The 25,809-nt window shown below is 33.0% G+C and overlaps 1 protein-coding gene across 1 annotated transcript; it reads right to left on the reverse strand.

Moving 5' to 3' along the window:
• Window positions 1-30: 30 nt before the first annotated feature.
• On the reverse strand, window positions 31-9,866 carry LOC148201129 (cytochrome b561 and DOMON domain-containing protein At5g48750-like). Its single transcript, XM_088113130.1, has 5 exons — window positions 9,670-9,866; window positions 6,807-6,944; window positions 950-972; window positions 87-661; window positions 31-42 (listed from the first exon to the last, which is right to left on the reverse strand). Exons 1-5 carry the CDS (start codon window positions 9,864-9,866, stop codon window positions 31-33), a joined length of 945 nt encoding a protein of 314 aa, XP_087969256.1.
• Window positions 9,867-25,809: the final 15,943 nt, after the last annotated feature.

The raw sequence follows: 25,809 nt of genomic DNA on the forward strand, positions 1-25,809 counted from the left end.
AAATTCCATGAACCTGCATAAATCACAAGCTCAAAATACACTCTAACATAAAATGTGTAAATATGAAAATAAAAATTATTTCTTACGTTTCTCAACATGTTTCGTGAGTTCACATCTTTAGTGGCTTTAGAAACCTTGCTAGATATGAAATCAATGGTTCCATAGGATTGAAGGTTAGAGGGTGAGAAAGAGTGAGGTCTAAGGGTGCCATCATCGGAAACCACACCCTCTTGCCATGCATGGTTCACCACAGTCTTATTGGATGGAAGTTGAAAACTTGCAACAATGATGATGCGACCATTTGTGTATGAAGCAGAAAGGCTATAAACTGAAAAACTGAGATTACCCTCTTGTAACATTGTCGCATAACTAGTTATTGGAGATGTGTATGCTCTGATGATGCCATTTGATTTATGAACTGCAACAAGTGATTGTGAACCCAACATACCCTTTGAGGTAGGATTGATGGCCCATGCAACCCATGTTGAATCCTTTGCGTTAGCCTTGTTGAATGCAACATCGACTATACCTGACGTAGGATGATAGTTCCAATGCAACGAGGATTCAAGAACAGGAAGATCCTGACAAGATGCATAGTTTATGTTTTTTGAAAACCTGTATGAGTTGCACGATTGTGAGATGTTATGAACAATGGTAGCTACTAAAAATGTCAACAAGAAAAAAAAAATTGTGTTTTAAATGAGAATCAATTCAAATTTTATAAAATTTAAATTTATAATTTAAAAAAGATAATGTAGTTATACATTTTAAAAGCATACTTTTCAACCAAATATAGACAAAAATAACAGTAACAGAATAAATGTGTTTTTTTCAAACCCTGTATAAGTTGTAGCAATATAAAATGGTAAGGACAATAATGACAACAATAAATGTGTAAAAAACTATTATCTTTTGAATGGAAGCTATTCATAAATTTTTGTTTCCAAACCTGAACCACCTTTATTCATATATCTAATTCAATTAGATGAAATTGCAATACAACGTAAAATACTAAAACTTAATTAAATAAAAATAATTTTATAATTAAGAGATAATCACATATCACGTATATACATACATATAAATAAACAATTATTATCATATAAACGATAATACATGATTCAACAAATGACAAACATATGAAATATGAATGTCATATCAAATGCTAATAGCTAATCTAATAATAAACTTAGATCAATAATGAATCTATGATTTAAACGCTATAATTTTCACACTAAATATACACAACACTAATAGAAAAAGTAAAACGGTTGTTTCCATGATAAAATATAATGTTTAATAACCTGTATAAATTGCATGACTGTGAAGTGGTAGGAACAACAATGACAACAAGCAATGTGAACAAGAAGATTGTGTTTGCACTAAAAGCCATAAGGAGAAAAATAGAGAGAAAAACAATTAACTTCAAATTTTGCTAAGATTTTTGAGGATGAATAAACAATGGTTATACATGTATTTATAGATTTATAAGATTGATAAAGAGAGAGATATTATATTATCTAACCATATTATAAATATCTTTTCAAAATATTTTTTTTATCTTTTTATCTTAAAAGTTGAAATGATTTTTTTTTCTATGTAGTAGAGATAATATTTGAAATTCAAAAATATAATTCTATAGGTTTATATGTTTGATAAATATCATTTAAAATATCTCTTTTTGAAAGAATAATTATCTTTTAAAACTGAAAGGTTGAAATGATAATCTTTTATATAGTTAAAACAGTTAAGATCCAAAACTCAATAAAATATTTTTACTAAAATATGTTTTAGTTGTGTTTAATTAAAATTTATACTAAAAATATTTTTCCATTGAAAGATTACATATATATATATATATATATATATATATATATATATATATATATATATATATATATATATATATATATATATATATATATATATATATATATTGATCAATGTTTTGATGATTTATTTGGTTTAAAATGTAATTCTTATATAAAACAGTTTATTTGAATTGATTTAGTTATAGTGAATTAAAACTTTAAAACGATAGTTATTTTAAAGTTATGACAAGTGAACTTCATAATATATCGTTAATGTTATACTTCTTTTTATCTATATATATTGAATAGATAAAATGTTTAATTATAAACAACTTTGTTTCATCCAAAATATATTTTCGATGAATACAGATAAAATATTAATCTGCATATCCTAAAACCAAAGTTAAGAACTTGTACTTCTAAATTTAAAATATTTTTCATTTTATTTTATTATCTTTACGTTTAAAAACATAAGATTTAAAACTCAAATAATAATTTTGGACAATATCTTATTCTCAAACAGATTAGGATTAAACAAGGTCTTAAATAAAAATTAAGATAAAATAGAAAATATTGAGGAATATATATATATATATATATATATATATATATATATATATCTTTGTCTTTAAAACATTATTATTATTTAATTAGAGAATTGTTTTAAATTGATTAACTTATCATATTTTGAGACAATTTCTTAACTATAATAGTTTTATTTTACCACTTATCAATTTTATTAATAGGAGAATTGAAGGAATTTTATATATTATACGAAATTACAAGGAAAACACTAGAGTGGGTGAATAGTGTTTTCAATAATCATTTTGCAAATCAACGTATAATATTTTGTACAGATAATGTGCAAGAGTTATAGGTTGATTAGATGCTAGGTTTTTAATATTACAAGTAAATGGAAAATGTTCTAGATAGAGAAACAGTAAATTATATATTTTTATACCAGTTTGCGCAACCTAAGCTACATCCAGTTCTCGCTTAAGAACTCTTATGGGGTTTCACTAATCTTTTCCAAGATTATACGGGTTTTGCCTCTCTAGGATCTCACCAAGTATTTTCACTACTCCTAGTCACAACGAGTATTAGCATCTCTCCTGGTTTCCTAATCAACCTGACTAGACCAAGTTTAGCCTTTCCAAAATTTAATTCTACACAATTGTTTAGACGTTCAACTCAACTTGAGCTAAACAAAACAATATTTGAGTTCTTTGTAAAACTTACAACAAATCCATAAATGGATTTTCTACAAGGTACATATGAATGACTCTCAGTAAGAGAATATGTGTTCAAAATACAATACAATCTGAAACTTGAAAGTGTTTCTCTCTTTACAAGAATTTTTCTCTTAGAAGATATTGAGCATCAGACAATATAAGCGTGAAGAGCATTAGGACGAATATTGGCTATTTCTCTCTTTGCTTGTCTTTGATGAAGTTATTGTCCTTTGATTGAAGAGCTATAAACTATGCAAGTTTTAAGCAGTAGCTACGTTGAATATTCAACCAATTTTCATATGATTACTCCTTCTCTTCTCCATTCCTTATGGATGGAAGAGCATTAAACGATGTGTATAGGCTTAATGAATAATAGAATGAATATTCAATTTATGCTTTCTTTCCTTTATTTTCTTCTTTTCAATATACCTCAACTTCAATCCATTTCAACCTCAACTGCTTCAACCTCTTTTTCTTTTCTTTTTCTTCCTCCTTTCTCCCATCCCATCTTAGGCATCATGATTCATTCTTTTCCTACTCTATTTTCATTCTTTCGTCAATATTCTATCTTCTTACAATCTTTCTCTTCTTTATATAACCTTTTGAAGAGATAATCGTTGGATGTGGAGTTGACATTTGTGGAGTTATATTGATTATAAATTGATTGGATGAGATGATAATACAGGAATATGATTATAATTTCATTGGATGTCAATTGTAATAATCATTTTTTTAAAAAAAGCATATATTATCACGTACTAAACAATGTACGTCATAATATGTTGATTCTGAATTCAGCATATTATGATTGGTAAAAATATCTACGTTATAATACATTACATATTATAACGTATAAACACATTTATGTCATAATATCTTTCGCCATATTATAATGGACAAATGAAAATTTGTCATAATAAACTACGCATATTATGACTGATTTCAGAAACTACGTCATAATATGTTCAAGCTATTGTAATGTAAATTTCTGTTATGTCATAAAATGCGCAGATTTACTATAACGCCCAGAACTATGTCCCCAATAACTACGTCATAATATATCATTTTTGTACGTCATAAAATGTCATTTTTCCACTAGTGAGGCTTCTAAGTTTTTTTATATATATATATATGATCACACTCACTTGTCTTGTCATGTAGAAGTACAATGTTTTATCTTATCTCAATTGAAGTGCGGCTTGTACGGCATGTCATAGTATAAGTTTATACTTAGATCATTTCTAGAATGTTCTTTTCTTCTCTTAACATCTTTGTCCACGTATGCAGTTGTTATGATTAACCCATAGTGTAATTTTGATATGCACAATAAATGAGAACAAAACATAAAAGCAAATAGCACTTTTACAATACATGCATTAAACGACATTAAATGTTTTGATCGTTTATGAACATTATCTTGCACTATGTGTTCAAGACATCTTAACATACATCGTGTCAATAAATATATCAGTTGATCACAATATTCAGATAATATTAGACAGAATAAGACATATTGTTATTCGTTGTGAAGCGTTAATCATTTATAAATGAAGGATAATTTGATACATAAGGATTTGCGCGTTTTTCATCAGATGATATCATTTGTAAGACATTTTCCATCCATTATAATTTTGAGATCATGTTTTTATTGTTCAGAGTTTATATTCATTAGACGATGTTTTTGTTTTAGCTCTTTCTCCTTGTAGCACTTTGAGGAATTACATCTTTCCTCAAAGTGTCGTCCTTAAGACTTAAGAATATATCATTTTGTTTTGCATATATGTCCTTTAGATGATACCTGTTGTAAAGCATGTTTCACTTGATAGATTTTTGCACTTATTGCTTTACAAGATTTACTTAGGCATTTTTATACGCATCACTTTGTAAATGTATATATATTTTTAAGCATAGTGTCTTGACAAGTGTACGTAGCCTTCTCCTATTTATCAGAAACTTTTCCTCAAGAATATGTCATGTCATTTTAGATTATCTCTTTCGTTATTTAATATTTAAACGCCTCGTGTACCCTTAGATGTAACCTTTGATTTTTACTCTAATTTGGCTTGGCGCTTAGATGTTTATAATCTTTGGATGTTTTTCTCTCTAGCTTCTTTCTCTGGTTAAGTGGGCATCTAGATGGTTCATTTGATGAATACTTAGATGATTTTATATTCACTAGTGCAAAAATATCGTATAACGTCAGTGTTTTTTGGCCTTTCACGTCGAATTTGAGGTTGACGTCATATCGAGAGAGGTTAACTTGACGTCGAACATATAACAATTTGACGTTCACATTATTAACATCAAATTTTGTCAATATTCGATGTTAATCATTTTTTTTGTTTTTTTAATTAATTGTGATCCTTTTTTACAACTCTACAAGACCTAAAAAGCAGAAAAAAAATAAATTTCAGTTTTTGGTATTTTGTAAAGCATGAACTATGAACATGTAGTGTAGTATCAACAACAAATAATAATAATAAACGACAATAACAAACAACAAACAAGTTCAATCAAACAACAACAACAATCAGGTTCAACTAAACAATAATAACAAACAAGTTCAACAAAAAAAAACAACAAACAAGTTCAACAAATAAGTTCTTCAAAACGAAAACGAAAACAAACTTTCAAAAGGTGGGTTCATTGAAATAAAGTGTTGTCACTAGTGAGAGAGAAAGCAGAATGCGCCTATGAAGGACAAGAACACAAAAATAATCAGTCAAAACAAACGAAAATCATAAAGTAGTTAATTAACATGCATTTGTAACAAATGAAAGAAAGATTACATGTGATGATCGTCAAACTTCGCTCCAAAAAAGTTTGAGCAGAGAAGAAGGTATCACGTTAAGATAAAGTGAATGAATTTTCAATCTCGCGCTCTAATTTTTATTGAATTCACTAACATTTTAACGTCTAACGTTCGAGCATTCGACGTTTTATATCCTTTGGACATCTAATTCTACAGAATTCGAGGTAATACTGATGAGTGCATATTTATGCCCACATTTATGCATTAAAATTAAAAATTTTGATAAGATTCATGTGCATAAATGATTTATTTAAAGTGAATTTGTGGCCATTGGATTTATTGTGTTTGGGAATTAAAGAGACAGAAAAAGTGAGTTTTAGTGCATAAATTATTCTTGGATGTTATAATATTTATTTGTGCAGCTAAAATTAAAGCTTTATTCGTCCCAAATTACAAATTAAGGCCTAAAATCAGATTTTTTGTGAAAAATAATATACAAATGGGACAAACATGTAATCTTTACTCTTGCACCTCCTAAAATTCCCTTCATACACCCCTCTTTTCTTCACCAGGCCCAACAGTCAATTTTTTCCCTTGCACCCTCCTAAATCCCTATACACACCCTTCCTACCATTACCTAGTCAGATACTCTCAGATTCTGCCATGTGTCTAAATCCTTCACTAATAGATCAAACCACCCAGATGATGCCACGTCAGCTATGCCTTCTCCTCAGAAACCCTAATTCCCAAATCCTTGTGTTGTCACCATGAAACCCTAGACGTCGCCCAACCATCCTCGTCGACAGCCTTCACCGCAACCTTCACTAGACCACCACAACCACCACCCGCACTCTGCCGCTAGGCTACCATCACCAAAGCGTATTCTCCCTTATGTCGTGCCACCATCACCATCCTCACAGAACCACCACGAGCTCGCGTAAGCCGCCGTCATGAGTATTCACAACCATCACCATTAGAATCGCGAACTCCTCCATCATCTTCGCATCTCACCGGACCTGCCAATCATTCCTAGAATCCAAAATCCAAATCGCGAAGGCCTCCATTGACACGAGCTTTACACTGTAGCAACACGACCATGGAAATCGCAAGCAATCGCGATTCAACCTTTGTCCTCCTCGCGCAACAAACCTGCAACCAGAGAAATCAAGTCGCACAAATCTTAGTTTAGAATCCCTAAAGCAAATCGCAACCGTGAGAGACGAAAAGCGCCATCCAGAATCGCAGGAACAATGCGCTTCCAAATCGAGCGATCTTCATTCGGAAATCCTGGTGCAAAAAGCAGAGAAGCATTCTTCCTTCAGAGTTGGAACAGGGGCAAGCTTCTGTTCCCCCAATTTGGTAAACCCTAATTTTGGGGAGGCACACTTCATTCATTCTCAGATTCCTCTACTGGAAGCAAGCATCCACCACTCCTCTCACTTTTATTTCATCATGTGTTTCACTCTATTCATGAGAGCTAAGCTCCTAGGGCTATTCCACTGTAATTTCATAATGGATTCTGAGGTTAAGTTGAATTAATGCAATTGTTTCTTTTTTATTATTGATTTGAGTTATTCTTCTTATATGTCTTTTATCTCTCAATCATATTAAAAGTAATTATTTTTGCATCATAAGGTGTTTGAATCTACATGCATATTAATCATATGAGTTCAAGGGTTTCTAGGTTTGATTGAGAATCTACTTTGATTAAATTTAGGAACTTTCATATGATTAAATGGGTTTTTGTTATTTATTGAGAATGTACTTTGATTGGTGGTAATAATTTCAACTATAATTAATTGAGAATTTACTTTGATTAATTAGCTTTTAATTTGGTTAGGAGATTTAAGAATAAACATGATTAAACACAATAGGATTTGATTGAGAATGTACTTAAGTTGAATTCATTGTGAATGCTAGAAAGGTTTTGCATTTGATTGAGAATCTTCTTTGGTTAACTACATGATCGCCCTCAAATTAATTAAGAATGTACTTTAATTAATTTGAAACTTGAACAATAATATAGTGAGCAATAATATAGTGAACAATGATCTGTGAATAACCGATGATGAATTTGTCTTAGAAAAGTAGTGAAATTAGCTTATTTCATCATAATTGTTTCTAGGTTTCCTATTTGTTCCTCAAACATTCTTCCAACATTAACTTCATTAGCATAGTTTCTCACCTTTATAAAGCATTACATAGCATTCATAAGAGTCAAATATTGAAAAGCAATTTCGTATTCATTGGGAGACGACTCAAGTATACTTTAAGCATATCTACTTTCTTGAATACTACTTGACAATACTAAAGTTGTCTTGAAAAGTAGTATTAATTTGATAGCTTCAACGACAGCGTATCAAATACGTAAATACATTTTCACCTTCGCACTACGCATTTTCGCAAAATTTACCCGATATAACAAATGGACGCCGAATTACAATTTTAAATGACGTCTAATAATTGCATTTATTTACAAAAATGTCACTAGTCATTTTTTAGTTGGCTATTCGATGGTTGGACGTTGAACGCGTAATGTTAAACGCTATTTTTGCACTAGTGATTGTTCGTTATCTAGTGTTCAGACTCTCTTTTATAAGTACTTGAGATTGAAATTTTATTCTTTACATGATATATATATGTTCTTTCCATTTAATTACTCAAGATTATTTCATTTAATGTTGTTTATTAAACTTCAAAACCAGAAATACTCTAAATAAATCAGTCTTTCTCTAAGAGATTTTGTCTCAACATGATTGAGCACTTAAAACCAGAGACAAATAGTATTTTCAAAAAAAAAATTTCAAATCAATATCTAATAGTATGTAAGATAATTCGTAAGATTTTTAATATAATTAGAGGCTAGGTTTTTAATATCACAAGTAAATGAAAAACATTCTAGATAGAAAAACAATAAATCAGATATTTTTTTAAAAATATTTTCAGTTTTCCCTTAAAACCATTTAAAAAGTTTCATTAATCTTTTCTAAAATTACACCTTCTGGTTAAATTTTGAGCTAATAAACAAATTGGATTATTTTCATTAAATTACAATTTTCATTAAATTTACCTATAGATCTTAATCCCGTTAATAATTACTATAATTAATTTGAATATGTGTTTAATTTTTTATTAATTGTGACGCGTGTTAACTAAAAAAGTTAATGTATTTTTTTATATAAATTTTGAAATCTTTACTAAATACTTCAAATTAATTATATATTAATGGTAATTTTCTTTTGAATAAGACAATTGTTAAAATTAAAAACTATCAAACACTTCTTTAATTGTATTAACTAACAAAACTAATCTATTACCCAACTTTAATAGATTAAAATAATATTTAATATAATCAATTATTTTTGTTATATATTAGAATTTCAGCAATTAAACTCATTTTACTAATTTTCCCCTTTCAAAAGACTGAAGATGAGATAAACTGTTTGGAAATATGATACAGAAAAAAAAGTTTGGTGTAAAACTAAAATTAATTACCTAGTAATAAATTTTGAACACCTATTTTTTTCTTAAAAGCTTCCAACTAGATTCCTCTATCCCTTTTCTGCTTTATTTCTGATGGAGATGATGCCCAAATCCATTTCAATTCTTATCCAGAAGAAAGAAAATTTAGAACAGCAAAGTTAGCTAACAAAATGAATATAAAAATGAAGAGCAGAATAATGAATTATAAAAAATTAATAAATGTATATTAATTCATGAATGAAAAAATGGACGAAAGATAAAAGGAATTAGAAATCCCTCTTACATCTCACCGACACCTACATTGAATGGTTCAGTTTACATCATATCATAAACTCTTTCTCTCTTTCCATAACACACAATCGCAATCAGATCACCGTTCCAATAAACTCACTGCTTCAATATCGCGAACATTGAAACCACAATCGACGCTCCAATCACGGCCATCGAGCTTGACACGGAAGCGCCTGCTCCGGCATCAGGTCCCGGTGCCGGGGCCGGAGACAATTCTTCAGCGGTGGCCACGGCAAAGAAAAGCGCTGCGACGAGAGCAGCGAGGAAGAAATTGACGGAGAATGCTTGAGATGCCATGGCTACAGAAAGTGCAGAAAGAAAGAGAACGAAAAACCAAGTGTTGAAGGTGCAGTGAGTATTTTTATTCTGGGATGAAAGAATGAAAAGAGGGTGGTGGTATTTATAGTGTTATGAAAACGCTTGTGGGCCCTAAGGGAGCGTTTGGTTTGGCTACAGAAGCCGAAATTATTGCTTCTTCTTGTCCGATTTTCCCGTTCGGCCCGTCGTTTAGTTCTCCTGTAATTACGCTGTTTCTATTTTCCTTTCCTAAATCCTAATTAAGTTTTATAATTGAACTAAACTAACTCATTATTAGTTTAATTATGCCTATTTTTTTTTTAAATCATTTGTAGATAAGTTAATTTAAATTTTTAAAACAATGTATTGCTTCTCAGATTAAATTGCTGATGGGGAGATGATTGTCACAAAAATTAAAGAGAGACACCAAAAATATAATTCATCAAAAAAATACTTTTTTTTCTCTCAAAAGTAAAATAAATATAAAAGCAAGATAAGAAGCCAGTTGTCTTGTCCAAAATTCTAGTTGCGTTTGCTTACTAGGTTTATTTCACACTTAATATACGTGTGCTCTCTTATATGATTTTTTCCTTCTTAGTTAAGATACAAAACTTAATATAGCGTGTCTCTCCTTTCTCTTCACAAGACTAATAAATAAATTCATTTACACGAACAAAACAAAACATATAAAATGTGAATAATATGAGGATGACTAGATACTTAACTTATATTTATCTTTATTTTTAAGTTAAATTACTATATCATTCTTAATATATTAAGTAATGTATAAAATTCATTTTCACATTTTTTTTGTTATTTGTTTTTGTTTCATTTAAAAAACTCTTCTTTTATTTAACAACTTTTATTATCTTTCTTAACTATTTAATTTATTTAGGATTAATTATATTTTTTTTCAAAATTATCACATGTTTTTTGTTTTCGTTTTTTTTTTCAAATTTTGTTCTATCTATGTTTCTCTTTTTTTCATAAAGTCACCGATTTAATGTTTTATTACCAAGATCATTAGTTTTTTTTACGCGGAAAACGGTGTGTGACGTCGTAACTTGTTTAAGACACTTGTTACAATTAGAAAATAAAATAGTTGATAGTTGCATTCTTAAGGTTTCAAAATAAAATGAAATTAGGGTCTAGCTTTCTCAAGACATTTATGTTAGAATTAACAAAGAGAAGAAGACCTATGGGATTTCTGTTAGAATTAACAAAGATGAGAAGAGCTGTAATTTCTAGAGTTTGCATTAAAAAGCAAGGGTTTGATCAACGAAATCACATTTTGTCCAAGTGAGGTTAGTTTGTAAATTGATTTTATTTTTTGTGCAATGTTGACTGTGTTTAATGTTATCGTTGTTTGATTTTGAGTCGTGATTTATAATATAGGTTTTGAAATGGGATTTGATGTCGCTTTTCATCATATGGACAAGTCAAAAAGAAGAGGAGATTAAAATACATTGGTGGGGAAATACACGTAGTTAAAGAAATCAATCATGATCGATGATCATACTTTGAAACATTGGGAATAGTTAAAGAGTTCAAATATGTATGCGATATAAAACTTTGGTGGAATGGCTCAAAACAAACATTATACAACAATATAAGACTATTGAGTGATGATAGGGAAACAATATACTTAGTTAATTATGTTGAGGTTAATAACAAAGAAATTGATATATATGTTCAACATTTTCCTGGTCAAGTTAAAGTAATTAACTTTATTGGTATTGGTGGAGTGGAAGAAGTGATGGGTTAAGAGGCAAGACAAGAAGAGGTTGTAGAAGAAGAGATGAATGAAGATGTTAGGGAAGAAACGTTGAATGTGTCTGAAGAAGAATTGAATGCACCTGAAGTATAGGTAAATGTGAATGGAGAACAACTGAATGCGCCTAAAGAAGAGGTGAATGGGCTTGAAGAAGAGGTGAATTTGCATGAAGAAAATGTCAATGGGCCTGAAAAAGGGGGAATTGCTAAGGATGAGGAGGAAGAAGAAGGATTAGTTATAGATAAACTTGATGACAATGAAGAAGAAAGGATTGTAAATGATGATAATGACTTTAGGATGGCCAGTGAAAGGGTTCTAGATGATTCACCTTGCGGAAATATTCATCCCGTATTGGTTAGGTGGAAAAGGTTGAAAAAAAAAACAGTAAGGAATAGAACAAATATTGATGAAGGGTCAATTGTGACTAATGAAGAAGTTGGAGTGCATGAAATAAATGAAGAATACATTAATGATGATTTGCCTTTAGATGTGAGTAGTGATTAAGGATGGCAATGGGTCAAATGTAGCAACTGCAACTAGGAGTGGATGTAGCAACTCTACAAAACCATCAAACCAAAAGTCTGTTAGAAGATGGAGATCCACACCTATAGTTGTACTAAGTAACGAACCAACAACAACAAGAAGAAGATGCATAAGAAGCACGATTACATAAGTTTTAGGATCTCAAGCTAATAACAACACAACCTGGGCACCCCATATGATATTTGATGGAGTAGATGTTTTTTGTAATTCTTTTTATTTAAATTTGGAAAAATCTTTTGTCTGCCACTTATGAAACATATTACTAGTGGGTACAATTATGGTAGACCATTTTTTTGTCATGGTACACTTGTATGGTTCAAAATATTGTATTTAATTGAATGTTGTTAAGGACTACTTGTATGATGCACTATATTTTATTGTATTCAATGCTAAGGTTGTAAGGAAAACATTATTCAATATAATGTTGTTATGGACCACTTGTGGGATACCTTACCAAGATATTGTATTAAATTGAATGTTGCTACAGACCACTTGTATAACTTAAAAAAGACAATGAAATTACATAAGGCCATATGAAATTCCCACTAACCTCTCAACATGTCTTGTCAACCTCTCAACATGTATTCCAGACCTCTCAACATGTACTCCAGACCTCTAAACATGTCTTTCTGACCTCTCAACATGTCTTCCTAACCCCCAACCTCTCAACTTATCTTGGCAACCTCTCATCGCTACCTCAATTAAATGGAGTGTTTCAATACATAAATTTGAAAAAAACTTTTTATATGTTTAATTCATATAACATAACATCACTAACGTTTTACAACACGTTGTTCTGGGAATAACCAATAAACTAAAGTATCAACATTTTACAACCGTTGGTACAAGCAAAAACTATCATATTACTTTGCACTAATCAATATTACAATACTAATTAAAATTAATATTTAAGAAAAACATAACAAAAAGGAAAATTGTTTATGCCCATGCTATAGCAAACAAAAGTAGCATAATTTTTCCAACTTTTCTCTATTTTTGTAATTTCTCAATACAACTTTTTCCTTTTAAAAACAAACTTTATTTTCTTTAGTTTTTGTTTGTACGGTGTCGTACTCGACTCAAATTAAATGTGCAATTAAAGTGTAGTATACTAGGCAATGACTCCTAGGTCGTCTCTCAAGGACCAATTTTGGTTCCGTCAAAGGATCAAACACGTAGTGAGGGTTTTTTTCAACAGAATGTGTGAACTAAAATTAACACAACAAAACATAAATTACAACACTAATTAAGGACAAGTTGGTTACTAGTTCAACTACAATGCTTCCAATCCCAAATTTACAATAAATCAACCGCTCCTCTCACCCCTAATCCAGCACGAATTAATCAACTAAGCAAAGACTAAAAAGGTTTTCATAACAGCGAATTAAGCAAACGCAATGCACATGTTTAATCACTTTTGCGCCACCACAAATTAAGCAACTATGACTCTAATAAACTAAGCGGAGATTAGACACAATTCAGATCACTAAGCGTGTACCTAATTGCAAGCACATAATAGATTAAGCATCATGTAGAGGAAAGAAGAGCAAAATCATAATGATAGAGCAATAATCTCAAGTAAACAATGCAATTTCCCTAGTCACCAACCCAACAAATTAAAGCTTCCATTAAAAAGAAAAGCAAAATAGAGAAGAACAGAAAGTGTGATTCATTCATTGATTAAGGTCTGCAAAATACAAAGCAAAACGAAAAACAGAAAACGAAACAACAAAACGAAAGACAAATTGAAAGAGAGAAAACGAAAAACCTAAGAGGCATTGTTCATGTCCAAGGGAGAAACAAATGAGCTCCTCTACGTTTTTTAGAAGCTAAAGTTAAGTGTAGGGACTTACCATCCAAAGAAGTATCAACTTCACTCTAAGACCAAGAAAGGGAAGTTGAATAAAGGACTTAATCTTTTCTTTCTAAAAATCTTAGAATGTTCTCTTTGCTAAATACTTTTACATTGCTTTTGTAGAATATTAATAAAAGGGAGGAACCATGTCTAAGCAACTCCAAAAGGCTACCACGTAAGAAAACCAAAGAAGCACAAATGAATGGTTGGTGTCCACGGCCTTTACACTACGTCAACGCCCAAAGACAGCAACTCCATCTTCTCCAAATGCTTTGCTGAGTTGGCAACTACAGCTTGCTCCCCAAGCTTCCTCCATCTGTTTTACAACATGTGCACATTTAAAATAACTTGCACAATACGTTTTAGAAGCTCTCCTTCTTCTATAAATAGAGAGCTTCATCACTTGTAAATGTAACTTTGAATTGATAATGAAATGCTGTTGAGATTTCTCCAGACATTCTTTCAGAGTTCAAACACTTTGTGCCTATTCTGCACATTCTCCTCTAGCTTCCTTCCCTCTTGGAAGGCTTTCGGAGCTTGAGATTCCTTGATCCACTCATACACCTTCATTGAAACACTCATCAAACACTTACCGTGCCTCATCGTCATCCAACTAACCGCTGCCTTCTTTGGTTTTGGAAGTGCTCGTGATTGAATTGCAAGGATGCTTCCATCATTTGGCATCAAGAGCCAGTCGTTTCAGTCACGCTTCAAGAGCTAAGTGTCTCGTATCCATTCCTCTGTTTTTTTTTTCCGTCTTGTGCTGTTCATATATGTCATTGTTCCATTTTGTTTTTCTGGTTTGATTCTGTGTTTGAGTGAATGTTTGATTCTATTCACTGTTCGTTAGTGTTTGTTCTTCATTTTAATCGGTGCAATTCTTTTAATTGCATCCAATTCATCTAAATTCATCATTTCCGTTTTGTATCACGGTCATGTGCAGAAAATCACTACAGTTTTAATTTCGTCAAGTAATTGCTACTGTTTTCAGCTTCGTTTTTTTTTTCGTTTTCTTTGAGTCGTGTGCATCTACTAAGCTCTATGTTGATCCTATATAAAGCAATGACATCAAATCAGCTTGATCATTTGAGTTAACAGCAGTGCACACTATTTTGGGTTCCAAATTCTGCAGAAAAAAGTCAAGTTCTGGGTTTATATTTTGTAATATGTTTTGATTCAGATTTCTTGATTCTTAAGCTTTGTACGAGTTTTTGTGATGTTCTTAAGCATTGCTAGAAGTATAACAACTCACAATACTCTCAGAATTGCAAAATGTGTGGTTGAGTTCCTCCAACTTTAATTTCAGATTTTGCAATACGAGGCATGTCTGATTTCATCATGTGCATCTCCTTTTTGTTCAGATTTATTGATTGTAAAACTTGAGACAAGTTTCTTTGATGCATTTATACATGTTTCAAGTGTTAACAGTTACAAATCAACAATGAATCACAAAAAGGGTAGTTGAGTTGTTTAAAACTCTGTTTCGGTCATGTCACAAAACTTTCAAGTTTTGCACCGTACTTGATATCATTGCTTGTGTCTTAGGCCATTTTAATCTTCTAGCTCATCTTTTCTAAGCTAGATCTAGTTCATAGGACCATTCTTCTATCTTGTTTGATCCCGGTGGCCAATAGCACCCAAAGTTGTTCTTCTTTCTTTCTTCCCGATTTGAGGACAAATCGTTTTAAAGAGGGAGGGAATGATGGCAACCCCTTTAGGGACTTACCATCCAAAGAAGTATCAACTTCACTCTAAGACCAAGAAAGGGAAGTTGAATAAAGGACTTAATCTTTTCTTTCTAAAAATCTTAGAATGTTCTCTTTGCTAAATACTTTTACATTGCTTTTGTAGAATATTAATAAAAGGGAGGAACCATGTCTAAGCAACTCCAAAAGGCTACCACGTAAGAAAACCAAAGAAGCACAAATGAATGGTTGGTGTCCACGGCCTTTGCACTACGTCAACGCCCAAAGACAGCAACTCCATCTTCTCCAAATGCTTTGCTGAGTTGGCAACTACAGCTTGCTCCCCAAGCTTCCTCCATCTGTTTTACAGCATGTGCACATTTAAAATAACTTGCACAATACGTTTTAGAAACTCTCCTTCTTCTATAAATAGAGAGCTTCATCACTTGTAAATGTAACTTTGAATTGATAATGAAATGCTGTTGAGATTTCTCCAGACATTCTTTCAGAGTTCAAACACTTTGTGCCTATTCTGCACATTCTCCTCTAGCTTCCTTCCCTCTTGGAAGGCTTTCGGAGCTTGAGATTCCTTGATCCACTCATACACCTTCATTTAAACACTCATCAAACACTTACCGTGCCTCATCGTCATCCAACTAACCGCTGCCTTCTCTGGTTTTGGAAGTGCTCGTGATTGAATTGCAAGGATGCTTCCATCAGAAAGTGTGATTCATTCATTGATTAAGGTCTGCAAAATACAAAGCAAAACGAAAAACAGAAAACGAAACAACAAAACGAAAGACAAATTGAAAGAGAGAAAACGAAAAACCGAAGAGGCATTGTTCATGTCCAAGGGAGAAACAAATGAGCTCCTCTACGTTTTTTAGAAGCTAAAGTTAAGTGTGGCTGCATGGGCTCTAAGCCCTAGGCAAGCCAATTCTACCGCTAAAAATAGGCCTCTCCCTAATTCTAAAAATTGACCCAAAGTCCAAGTTTAACCTAAAAATTACAAAAACAAAATAAAAACGAAATTACAAACGAAATTAAAATATAACATTGAGATGGGCAATGATAGATGACGTGGCATCCCTCTTAAAGTCCAAAATATAATTCCAAAATTGTCTTGAAAATATTAATGAGACTAATTAAGCTTAGATAATTCAAATTAATTAAAATATGAATTACTGATCAAATTAAGCCCAAATAGCAAAATTGAGAAAATAATGGATAGTTAACCATAATTCACTACTTAAATTTGGTACAAAAAGCTAAGTGAATATAAGAAAATAATGATTCATCATACGTTAGCTTTAATTTTAGATTCTGCTTCATGAACCTATTCAAAGTAGTTAAAATGTGAATTGGTCTGCAATAAAAGTTACAAACCATCAATATAACTAGTTCATTTTTTTGACTTATTGTTCAATTTCTCATCTCCAAAATGATCTTCATTTGCTCTTCAAAGTAGTTGCCTTCAACAAAAACAATATTTCCCTCTACGCACAAACTTTTAATGGTAATTGTGAAGATGACCCACATGTTTGCAACATTCTTGAACCAATGCTCATCTACATAAAACCAAATCCTCTACTCTTAGATGTCATCAGACTATAACAATGATTTTCAAATTAAATAACCAGTTAATCACATAATTTACAATAATTAAAAATCATCCATGCTGAAACCCTACAACCCCAATCCCACCTTCTATTCCCAAAAAATACGAAAGAATGAACTTGCGCATCTTCCCCAATACGAAGTCCAAAAGTTAAAGGTTTTCCTCTTTATTAATTTTCGAATGCCAAATTGCGATTTTGTTGATCGAACCCTTGTGTTTGAAGGTGAACTCCAAAAACTCTTGTTGTAACACCCCTTTCAGGATGCTACTCGCAATTTATTAAACATCCATTAACTTAAATAAATACAACATTTGATATCATCATTAAACAATAAGCTAAAATAAAACTTTATTTAATCATCATAAACAAAGTTAAAACAATATGGAATCAAATGTGTCTTCCAGTACCAACTGAAACGACGATCAACATCACATCAACAACTCAACCAACAACCAACAACATAATCATGTTCAAACATAACTCAACAACCAATTGTACAACTCAGCCAAGGTAAAAGCTGTTATTGTCGACCTCCAAAAGATATAGGGTGAGTTTTTAAACCTTGAAGTCAAGGTCCAAGATCGCTTGGTCCAAACAACATAGCTCGACTAGAAACATCCTAGGCATGACCAACCCAAACCAACATAGAACAACACAGCCTGACACAAAGAAAACCTAACCCGGTACCAAGCAACCTAGCCCGACATTAAGCAACCCCAATCCAACCAACTAACCCAACATGAAAACAGACTAATAATAGCATAGCAACATATAGAAGCATCACAATAACCTACTCATCATCAATACATCATATAAAACACTACGATAACTTATTCACATAGCATAACAACATATAATAACATTTCATCAATGTACTAAAAAATCATGACATCATATAAAATACCACGACAACCTATTTGAATAGCACAACAACATATAATAACACCTCGGTAACACACTCAAACATCACGACATTATATAAAACAACATGACAACCTATTCAAATGGCACGACAACATCAAACAACATGAGTGATACTTAAAGACCCTAAACCCTAAATAATACATCCACATTAAGTCATTGATCAACAACTCAACTATAACATAAACCATACATATCAACACTTATCCAACCAGGAACAACTAGAAACAACTCAAATCAAGCGTATACAACACGAGTCAAAGGATAAACAACTTGGTTCAAGTGTGAACAACAATCACACATTATGCAGAAATTCATATACCTTCAAAAATATATTCCCACGCAACAAATCATATTATCACGTCATCTAGATTCCAAGGAAATTTTTTAAACTTAAGAAATTGACTATTTTAGTTTGGAGGTGTAAAAGAATGCCTAACTTTACCCATTCATGGTCCAGCGTATCAATCTCGAACCATTCATGGTCCAACATATCAATCTTGAACCATTCATGGTCCAACATATCAATCTCGAACCATTCATGGTCCAACATATCAATCTCGAACCATTCACGAATGAAAAAAAACATGGTAAACGATGACCAACATCTAACTCAATGGACATCACACAATCACAAATTTATTTCGCACTACAAACACCACGACTCAATCACAGTGTGAATACAACGGAAGAAAGAAAGAAAAGCAACGAATTATACGGATAGCTCAGATAAATATACAACATGGACAAGCAAACCACCTAATTAACATAATTATCATCATATAGACAAATAAAACGATAATTAACCTTACCTTGGTTTCCACTACTTCCTATCCTTGATCAAAAAACGCCTTTCAACATGAACAATATTTTTCTCTCACACCTATTTTTTTTCCAGTTTCTAGAGTTTTTATCTTAACCAATCTTAAATAAGAGACACGTGTAACCCTAATTCCAAAGTGTCTAGGTTTATCCTCCAAGCCTCTATGAAAGCCCATTATTGTAGATTAAAATAAAAATGAAATATATTTTAATTTTGATTGATCCGTAATTACAAATTTCATTTTAATTTTGTTTCCTTACCTCCCTTATTTTGTACATTCTCTAATTAGCTTTTATTTCCTATGCTTGTGATCAAATACAACGAATTTGTTCTCATCTCTTCTCTTTCACCAAATACAAAAAACCCAAAATAAACAATATACTTTTGCTATAGCCAAGGTTCAAACACAAGGTCTCCAAGCTCCAAACAAACACTACAAACCATACAGACCATCACATTTATCTTATCATACACATGCACAACAACGAATAGAAACAATATCACACATAAAACATTGACATAATATAAATAAATAAAAGAAATAAAACATGTCTTATGCACATAAGAAGAATTTAACCCATGACCTCCAACCCATAATAAGGAGCTCTAACCAACTTTGTTACACTTCACTTCTATACAACTTATTTTTTCTTATTTTAATTAATGACATCCATGCTCACCACCTTTCTAAATATTTTCTTTTTTTTTTCTGGGTCTTAAAACTTGTGTTTGAATGCGAACTCAATAAATTATAGTTTTTCACCTCTTTGTTATTTCTAAAATAATTGTCATAAGAAAGCTAAACCTTAATTTCAACAACTATTAATTATTTAGTGACCAAAATCATAATTAACCTTGTTCTAAGTAATGTAAATTGAAAGAGCATTGTTGGGTACAACTACTTGAGTGATTACTAATGTTTATACGGGAGTATTTTACTTGGGCTAAAAATTAAACTGGTTGGCAGTTGCGGGATTATATGATTTTCTTTTGTTATTAATGTATGGTATCAGATGACAATAATGATATTGATTATTTTTATTTGGCCAAAAATATAAATATATGTATATATTATTAGAGATATTAAATAATTTTATTTTATTTTACCAAAGATTAAGATACAATTGGAGGCATTAAAATATATATCGTGGATTGACATTAATCGCGAAAGGTGATTTATTTGAAAAAAGTTAAAATTCGTTTGGATAGTTGAGAGTTATTGTTATGCATTAATGTTTTTAAGTGGATAAATTTAAAATAACGGATTGGTGGACTCGACATAGTTATATCAAAGGTGAACTATGCCAAAAAAGTTATCTGGGAGAGTGGTAGGAAATGACACACATGTAATTCGTCAATAAGGCTTAAGGAGGAGCAAGGAAGGTAGGCTTTGTCTGGAGACTCCTAAAGAGTAGGAAGGAAGAGTGGTTTTAGCTATAGAGGTGACTTGGTTTTGGATTGTAAGCTACAAATAAGAGTTGTGTTGATTATTAAACCTTTTTGGATGTGTCTATAGGTGGATTCATTGTTTGTTGGATTGTTGGATGATGTAATAGTAATTGTTATTTAATTATTTCCTATTGTGTGAATTAACGAAAGATTGAATGAGGCGTGTTATGATGTATTATTATTATATATATCTATAAGTCAAATTATTATGTTTTCTTTAAAGTTGACTCACCCCTACATGTTCGTTGTTGTAGTTTTCAATTGTGATGATTGTATGACGAATATGTCATACGTAAGCATATAATGTTGATGATGATGGTTCAAATGTAAAATAGTAAGGAGCTTGAGGATTGTTTTGGCAATGCTTTTTCTTTTATTTTGAATATATTTTAATTATTGACTATTTTTAAATATTTTCTTATTATTTAAAATAAATTTTATTGAGTGAAACATTTATTTGATTAAATGAATGAATGTTTTAGTTTTATTTTATGATACAAAATAAATACCTTTAAAATATACACAAAAAATTTCTAAATTTTTTAATAATCTCGTATAATAGTATTACACTAGTATCAGTGTCAATTCTAAAATATTTTTTCTAAAATGTACACTTTTATTGTTTATGTTCAGAATGGGTCTGAGGTCTCTGCTCAACGTGCTCTCTCTCTTCCAGTGTATGACTAAGGATTCAAATATCCTCCTCCGATCGGTTCAGCAAGGTGTGACCTGCAAGAAAACAATCCGACGCTCAAGTCAGTGAGGTGTCCTCTAAGGTCTTAAATTATCTCAGAAAAATCGACTTTACCTGGTTATCAATGTTGTATTTATAGGCTTTGTAATTGTCCAGCCCATTAGATGTCATTAAATGTCATTTAATGCAAAATATCTCGTGCCTAATCATTCGCTAACCTTCCTATATCCAGCATAATCTGCCTGATATTACTCGTTAATTAGCCATAAATGCCTTTTGCGTGATATAAGAATTACTCACCTTTATTGCACATTAATGCTGCCAACTGCCCATCGATCGACTCTTTCCTATTGTATTGGCCGCTTTCGGTAGATGGTCCACATTGTATAGTACCGATCGTCCTCACCATATATTGTATAGCACCGATCATCCACACCATATAGTACACAAGCCCCCAAGCCCGAACGACTTTTGAGGCGTGAAGGGTTTGAAACGCAAAGTCTTGGAAAGGGCGCGAAAAGGATTAGTAGTGGTTGTCGTGTCCGTTGATCGCGGGGCACGTGTGATAGTGGGATTCGTGTCATTTGAAATACGAAGCGCCTTGCGCCCTTGACCGTTTGATTTGACCATGAGGGATGGTCACGATGGACTCTTTAAAATGTCCTATCACATTATAAAAGGTGATTAGAATCACCGTGATGGCTTCATCCCCCTATTTTCCTTGCCGCTTAACCTCCCAGATAACTCTTCTAAGGTAATCATGTCTTCTTCTTCCTTCTTGTCCGATGAAGTCGCCGACGAAGGTCAGGGGTATGCTTGATAGGCTGTCGTTGAAGCTATCAAATTAATACTACTTTTCAAGGCAACTTCAGTATTGCCAAGTAGTATTCAAGAAGGTAGATAGGGCTAAAGTAACCCTGAGTCGTCTCCCAACGAACACGGAATTGCTTTTGAATATCTGACTCTTACGAATGCTATGCAATGCTTATGGATAAAAGTAATGTTTGGAGAATGTTTAAAGAACAAATAAGAAACTTAAAAACAGTTACGATGAAATAGGCTAATTCCACTGCTTTTCCAAGATAGATTCATCATCGGTTATTCACGGATAATTGTTCAATTGATTATTGTTTAAGTTTCAAATTAATTAAAGTACATTCTTAATTAATTCGAGGGCGATCATGCATTTAACCAAAGTAAATTCTCAATCAAATGCAAAACCTTTCTAGATTATTTACAATAAATTCAACCAAAGTACATTCTCAATCAAATTCTATTGTGTTTAATCATGTCTATTCTTAAATCTCCTAACCAAATTAAAGGCTAATCAATCAAAGTAAATTCTCAATTGATTATAATTGAAATTATTACTAATCAATCAAAGTACATTCTCAATTGATAGTAAAAACCATTTAATCATATGAAAGTTCCTAAATTAAATCAAAGTAGATTCTCAATTTAAACCTAGAAACCCTAAAACTCATATAATCAATATGCATGTAGATTCAAACATATTATGATGAAAAAATCTTTACTTTTAACAAGATAGAGAGATGAAAGACATAAAGAGAACAACTTAAATCAATAATCAAAGTAAATAATTGCATTAACTGAACGTAACCTCAGAATCCGTCTTGGAATTACAGCAGAATAGCCCTAGATGCTTAGCTCTGCATGAATGGAGTTGAATACAAGATGAAAGAAAAGTGAGAGGAGTATGAGAGAATGAATTCTGTGAAGTCCTCTGGGTCTCTTTAAATAGGCTTGATTGGACTTGGACTCTGAATATTCAGTTGATAGAATCTTTTATCTTATATCTTCCAAATAACTAAAAGATTTAAATAATTATAACATTATTTGGGAGATATTTTCTGTTGATATTCCCAATTTAAATTAATTCAACAACTGAATTTTATTTTTTATCTTTTCTGACTTTCTAAAATTACACAAATGCCCTGAAATTTCCTCTATCTGCACTTTAGCCCCTTCTGAGTTTCTGAAATTGCAAGAAAGCCCCTCAGTTGACCAGACTTTGACCAGAGAAGGCTTATTGACCAGTTTTGACCAGAGGAGGACGCACCAATGGGAGATCGCCACGTGGCTGCCCTCTTCCTTCCTCAATTAGGGTTTCAGATTTGGGGAAAGGGCTTGCCCCTGCGTTCCCGCTTCCGCCGCTTGGTTTTTATTCCGCGTTTGTTATTTGCAGGGGCGCGTCAATGGAGGAGATTGGGTTTTGCTATGTGGTCCGGTTGCGAATGAAAATCCGAGATGAAGGTCTTGCGGCGATGATGCTCGTTGATGGCGTCCAGGGCGGAATCGCGATTGCGATTGCTGGGGCGATGAAGAACTCGTGATGATTTGGTTCCGAGAAGGGAGAAGATGAACGGAGGTCGTTCCTACGGCGGCTTTGGGTGTGCGCGAGGCTGATGGATCTGGTTAGGGTTCTTGCAGGTTTCGAAATTGAAGGTGAGCGTTGGTGAAGGAGATGACGGCCATGCGAGGAGGTTCTCTCGATGGTGGTGTTTCGCGAATGGAGGAGGAGCTCGGTTGTTGGCCTGTTTCAGAAATAGGAGTGTATGTAGGGATTTTAGGGGGTGCAAGGGTAAAGTTTGCCTGTTTGGCCTATCTGTACATTATTTTCCAAATAAAACCTGATTTTGGGCCTTGAATTGCCATTTGAACCAATAGAACTTATAATTTCAGCTGCACAAATAAACGTAAGAATTTCCAAGAATAATTTATGCAATTAAAATCACTTTTTAAGTCCCTTTTAATTCCAAACACGATATATCAAATCATCACAAATCCTCTTTAAATCAATCATTCAAGCACACTTATCCCATCAAAAAATTGAATTTTAAAGCATAAATGTGAGCATAAATATGCACTCATCAATGCTGATGGTGGAAAAGAGCCCACTGCCTTCATAGGGTCCTCCATCTTAGGCTCTACTGGGTCTAGTGGCCGGGAAGTTGAAGAGGCAAACATCGTGCTCGAGATCGAAGCTGCTAGGGAATGGACAGATTCTGCTCCTCCTTCCATCGCCAATGGATATGGCTAGGCTCCCTATGACGTAGGCCTGTACGTGCCCTACTATGTTACAAGTGCTTCATTAGAGTATCTAGCTAGTAGGGTTAGCATTGTATCCACTGCAAAAGATGCCAATAGTATCCTGCTAACAGTGTGCCGATCGAATGAACGTGCTTGCCATGGGCGGGAAGGGCATAATACTGACTTTATTTTATGTTTATAGTACATTGTTTCGCGATCTGGTTATGCAATTTGAACGTAGCCCCGACCCAACTACACCCGAACGGGTGGGGCTATATGCAAGCCTTCGTCGTTGTTTGTACTGCACTTGCTTTGACACCTAGGTCCACCGCATTCTTGCATTTCTTCCATGCTATCCCACAGGTGAATAAATCGTGGATTTATTTGACTCCTGTGAAGGGTAAACAATTGTTTACACTGTTCAATTCTTCCTATAAAGAGTTCAAGAGTAGATTCTTCAAAGTATCGATAAAAGAGGAAGGTCGGTCCAGATTTTATCTAGACAATGGAAACCCAAAATTCCCCTTCTATTGGACCGAGCGTTCCAAATAGGTTGTTTCTCAGGTAAAGTCCTCCATGACCCCTGAAGAGTTGGAGACTGTTGACCTGTTAGATCAGCTACCTCGAAATACCTCGTCGCGAGCTCTCATCGGGCTTTTGGGTTCCCCCACTTTGTGTTATAGAGTGTTCGGTAAGGTTCCATAATTCTTCGTTATAACTGTCATTTATAACTTATGAGTTTTCTCTGATGTTTCAGATATCTTCGAAGAGATGGAGAAAAACAAAGCCTTCTTATTGACGATGTCTCAGAAAGAAGCAGAGTTGAAGAAAACTAGCACGGGAACTTCCTCCAGACCCGGACGATCATCCGCTATTCCCGATCGGCCGGACACATCCAAAGCTCCGTGCATTGTAAATCCTGCTTTTAAAATAGCTCCCTACTCATTGTCGTCAACCACTCCTTCAGCCGTTCACGTTGAGGATGAATCTTCTCTCCAAGGTGGGGAAAAAAGAAAAGTTGCCAAGGATAAGTCTGTGTCTTCGAGTAAGAAGAAAAATAGGAAAGTTCCTGAAGGTCCCTTGCTAGCTGGTCCGTTCGATTCAACCGTGCACTTAGCCGACCACTTAGAGTATCGCCTTGATCCCGAAGAGAAGAAGGTTTTCCACAGGATGACAATTGGTGAAGCGATGGACCTGGCTTACGAGTTAAATGTTCGAGCCAACCTGTGTTTAGCTTATGCAGCCGGCTCTGCTAAGTCTATAATTGCTGAATAGCTCGAGAGTGCGCGACTGGATTTAGAGAAGACTCAAAAATCCAATGAAGACTTGACTCGTCGCGTTGAAGAGCTTCAGAAAATGGCCGAGGATGAGCGACAGAAGGCTTCCGCAACTTTGGCCAAAGCTCGAAATGCCGCTCGATAACTTCAGAAGGTTAATGATGAGTTGAAATCCGATCTCCATAAAGGTGTCATCTAGATTGCTGATCTTACTAAGGAGAGAGACGCCCATGCTGCTACCCAGGCAAAGAT

This window comes from Vigna umbellata, chromosome 4, assembly GCF_029865625.1.
Source record: "Vigna umbellata cultivar VRB3 chromosome 4, Vumbellata_1.0, whole genome shotgun sequence".
NCBI classification, from domain to species: Eukaryota; Viridiplantae; Streptophyta; class Magnoliopsida; order Fabales; family Fabaceae; genus Vigna; species Vigna umbellata.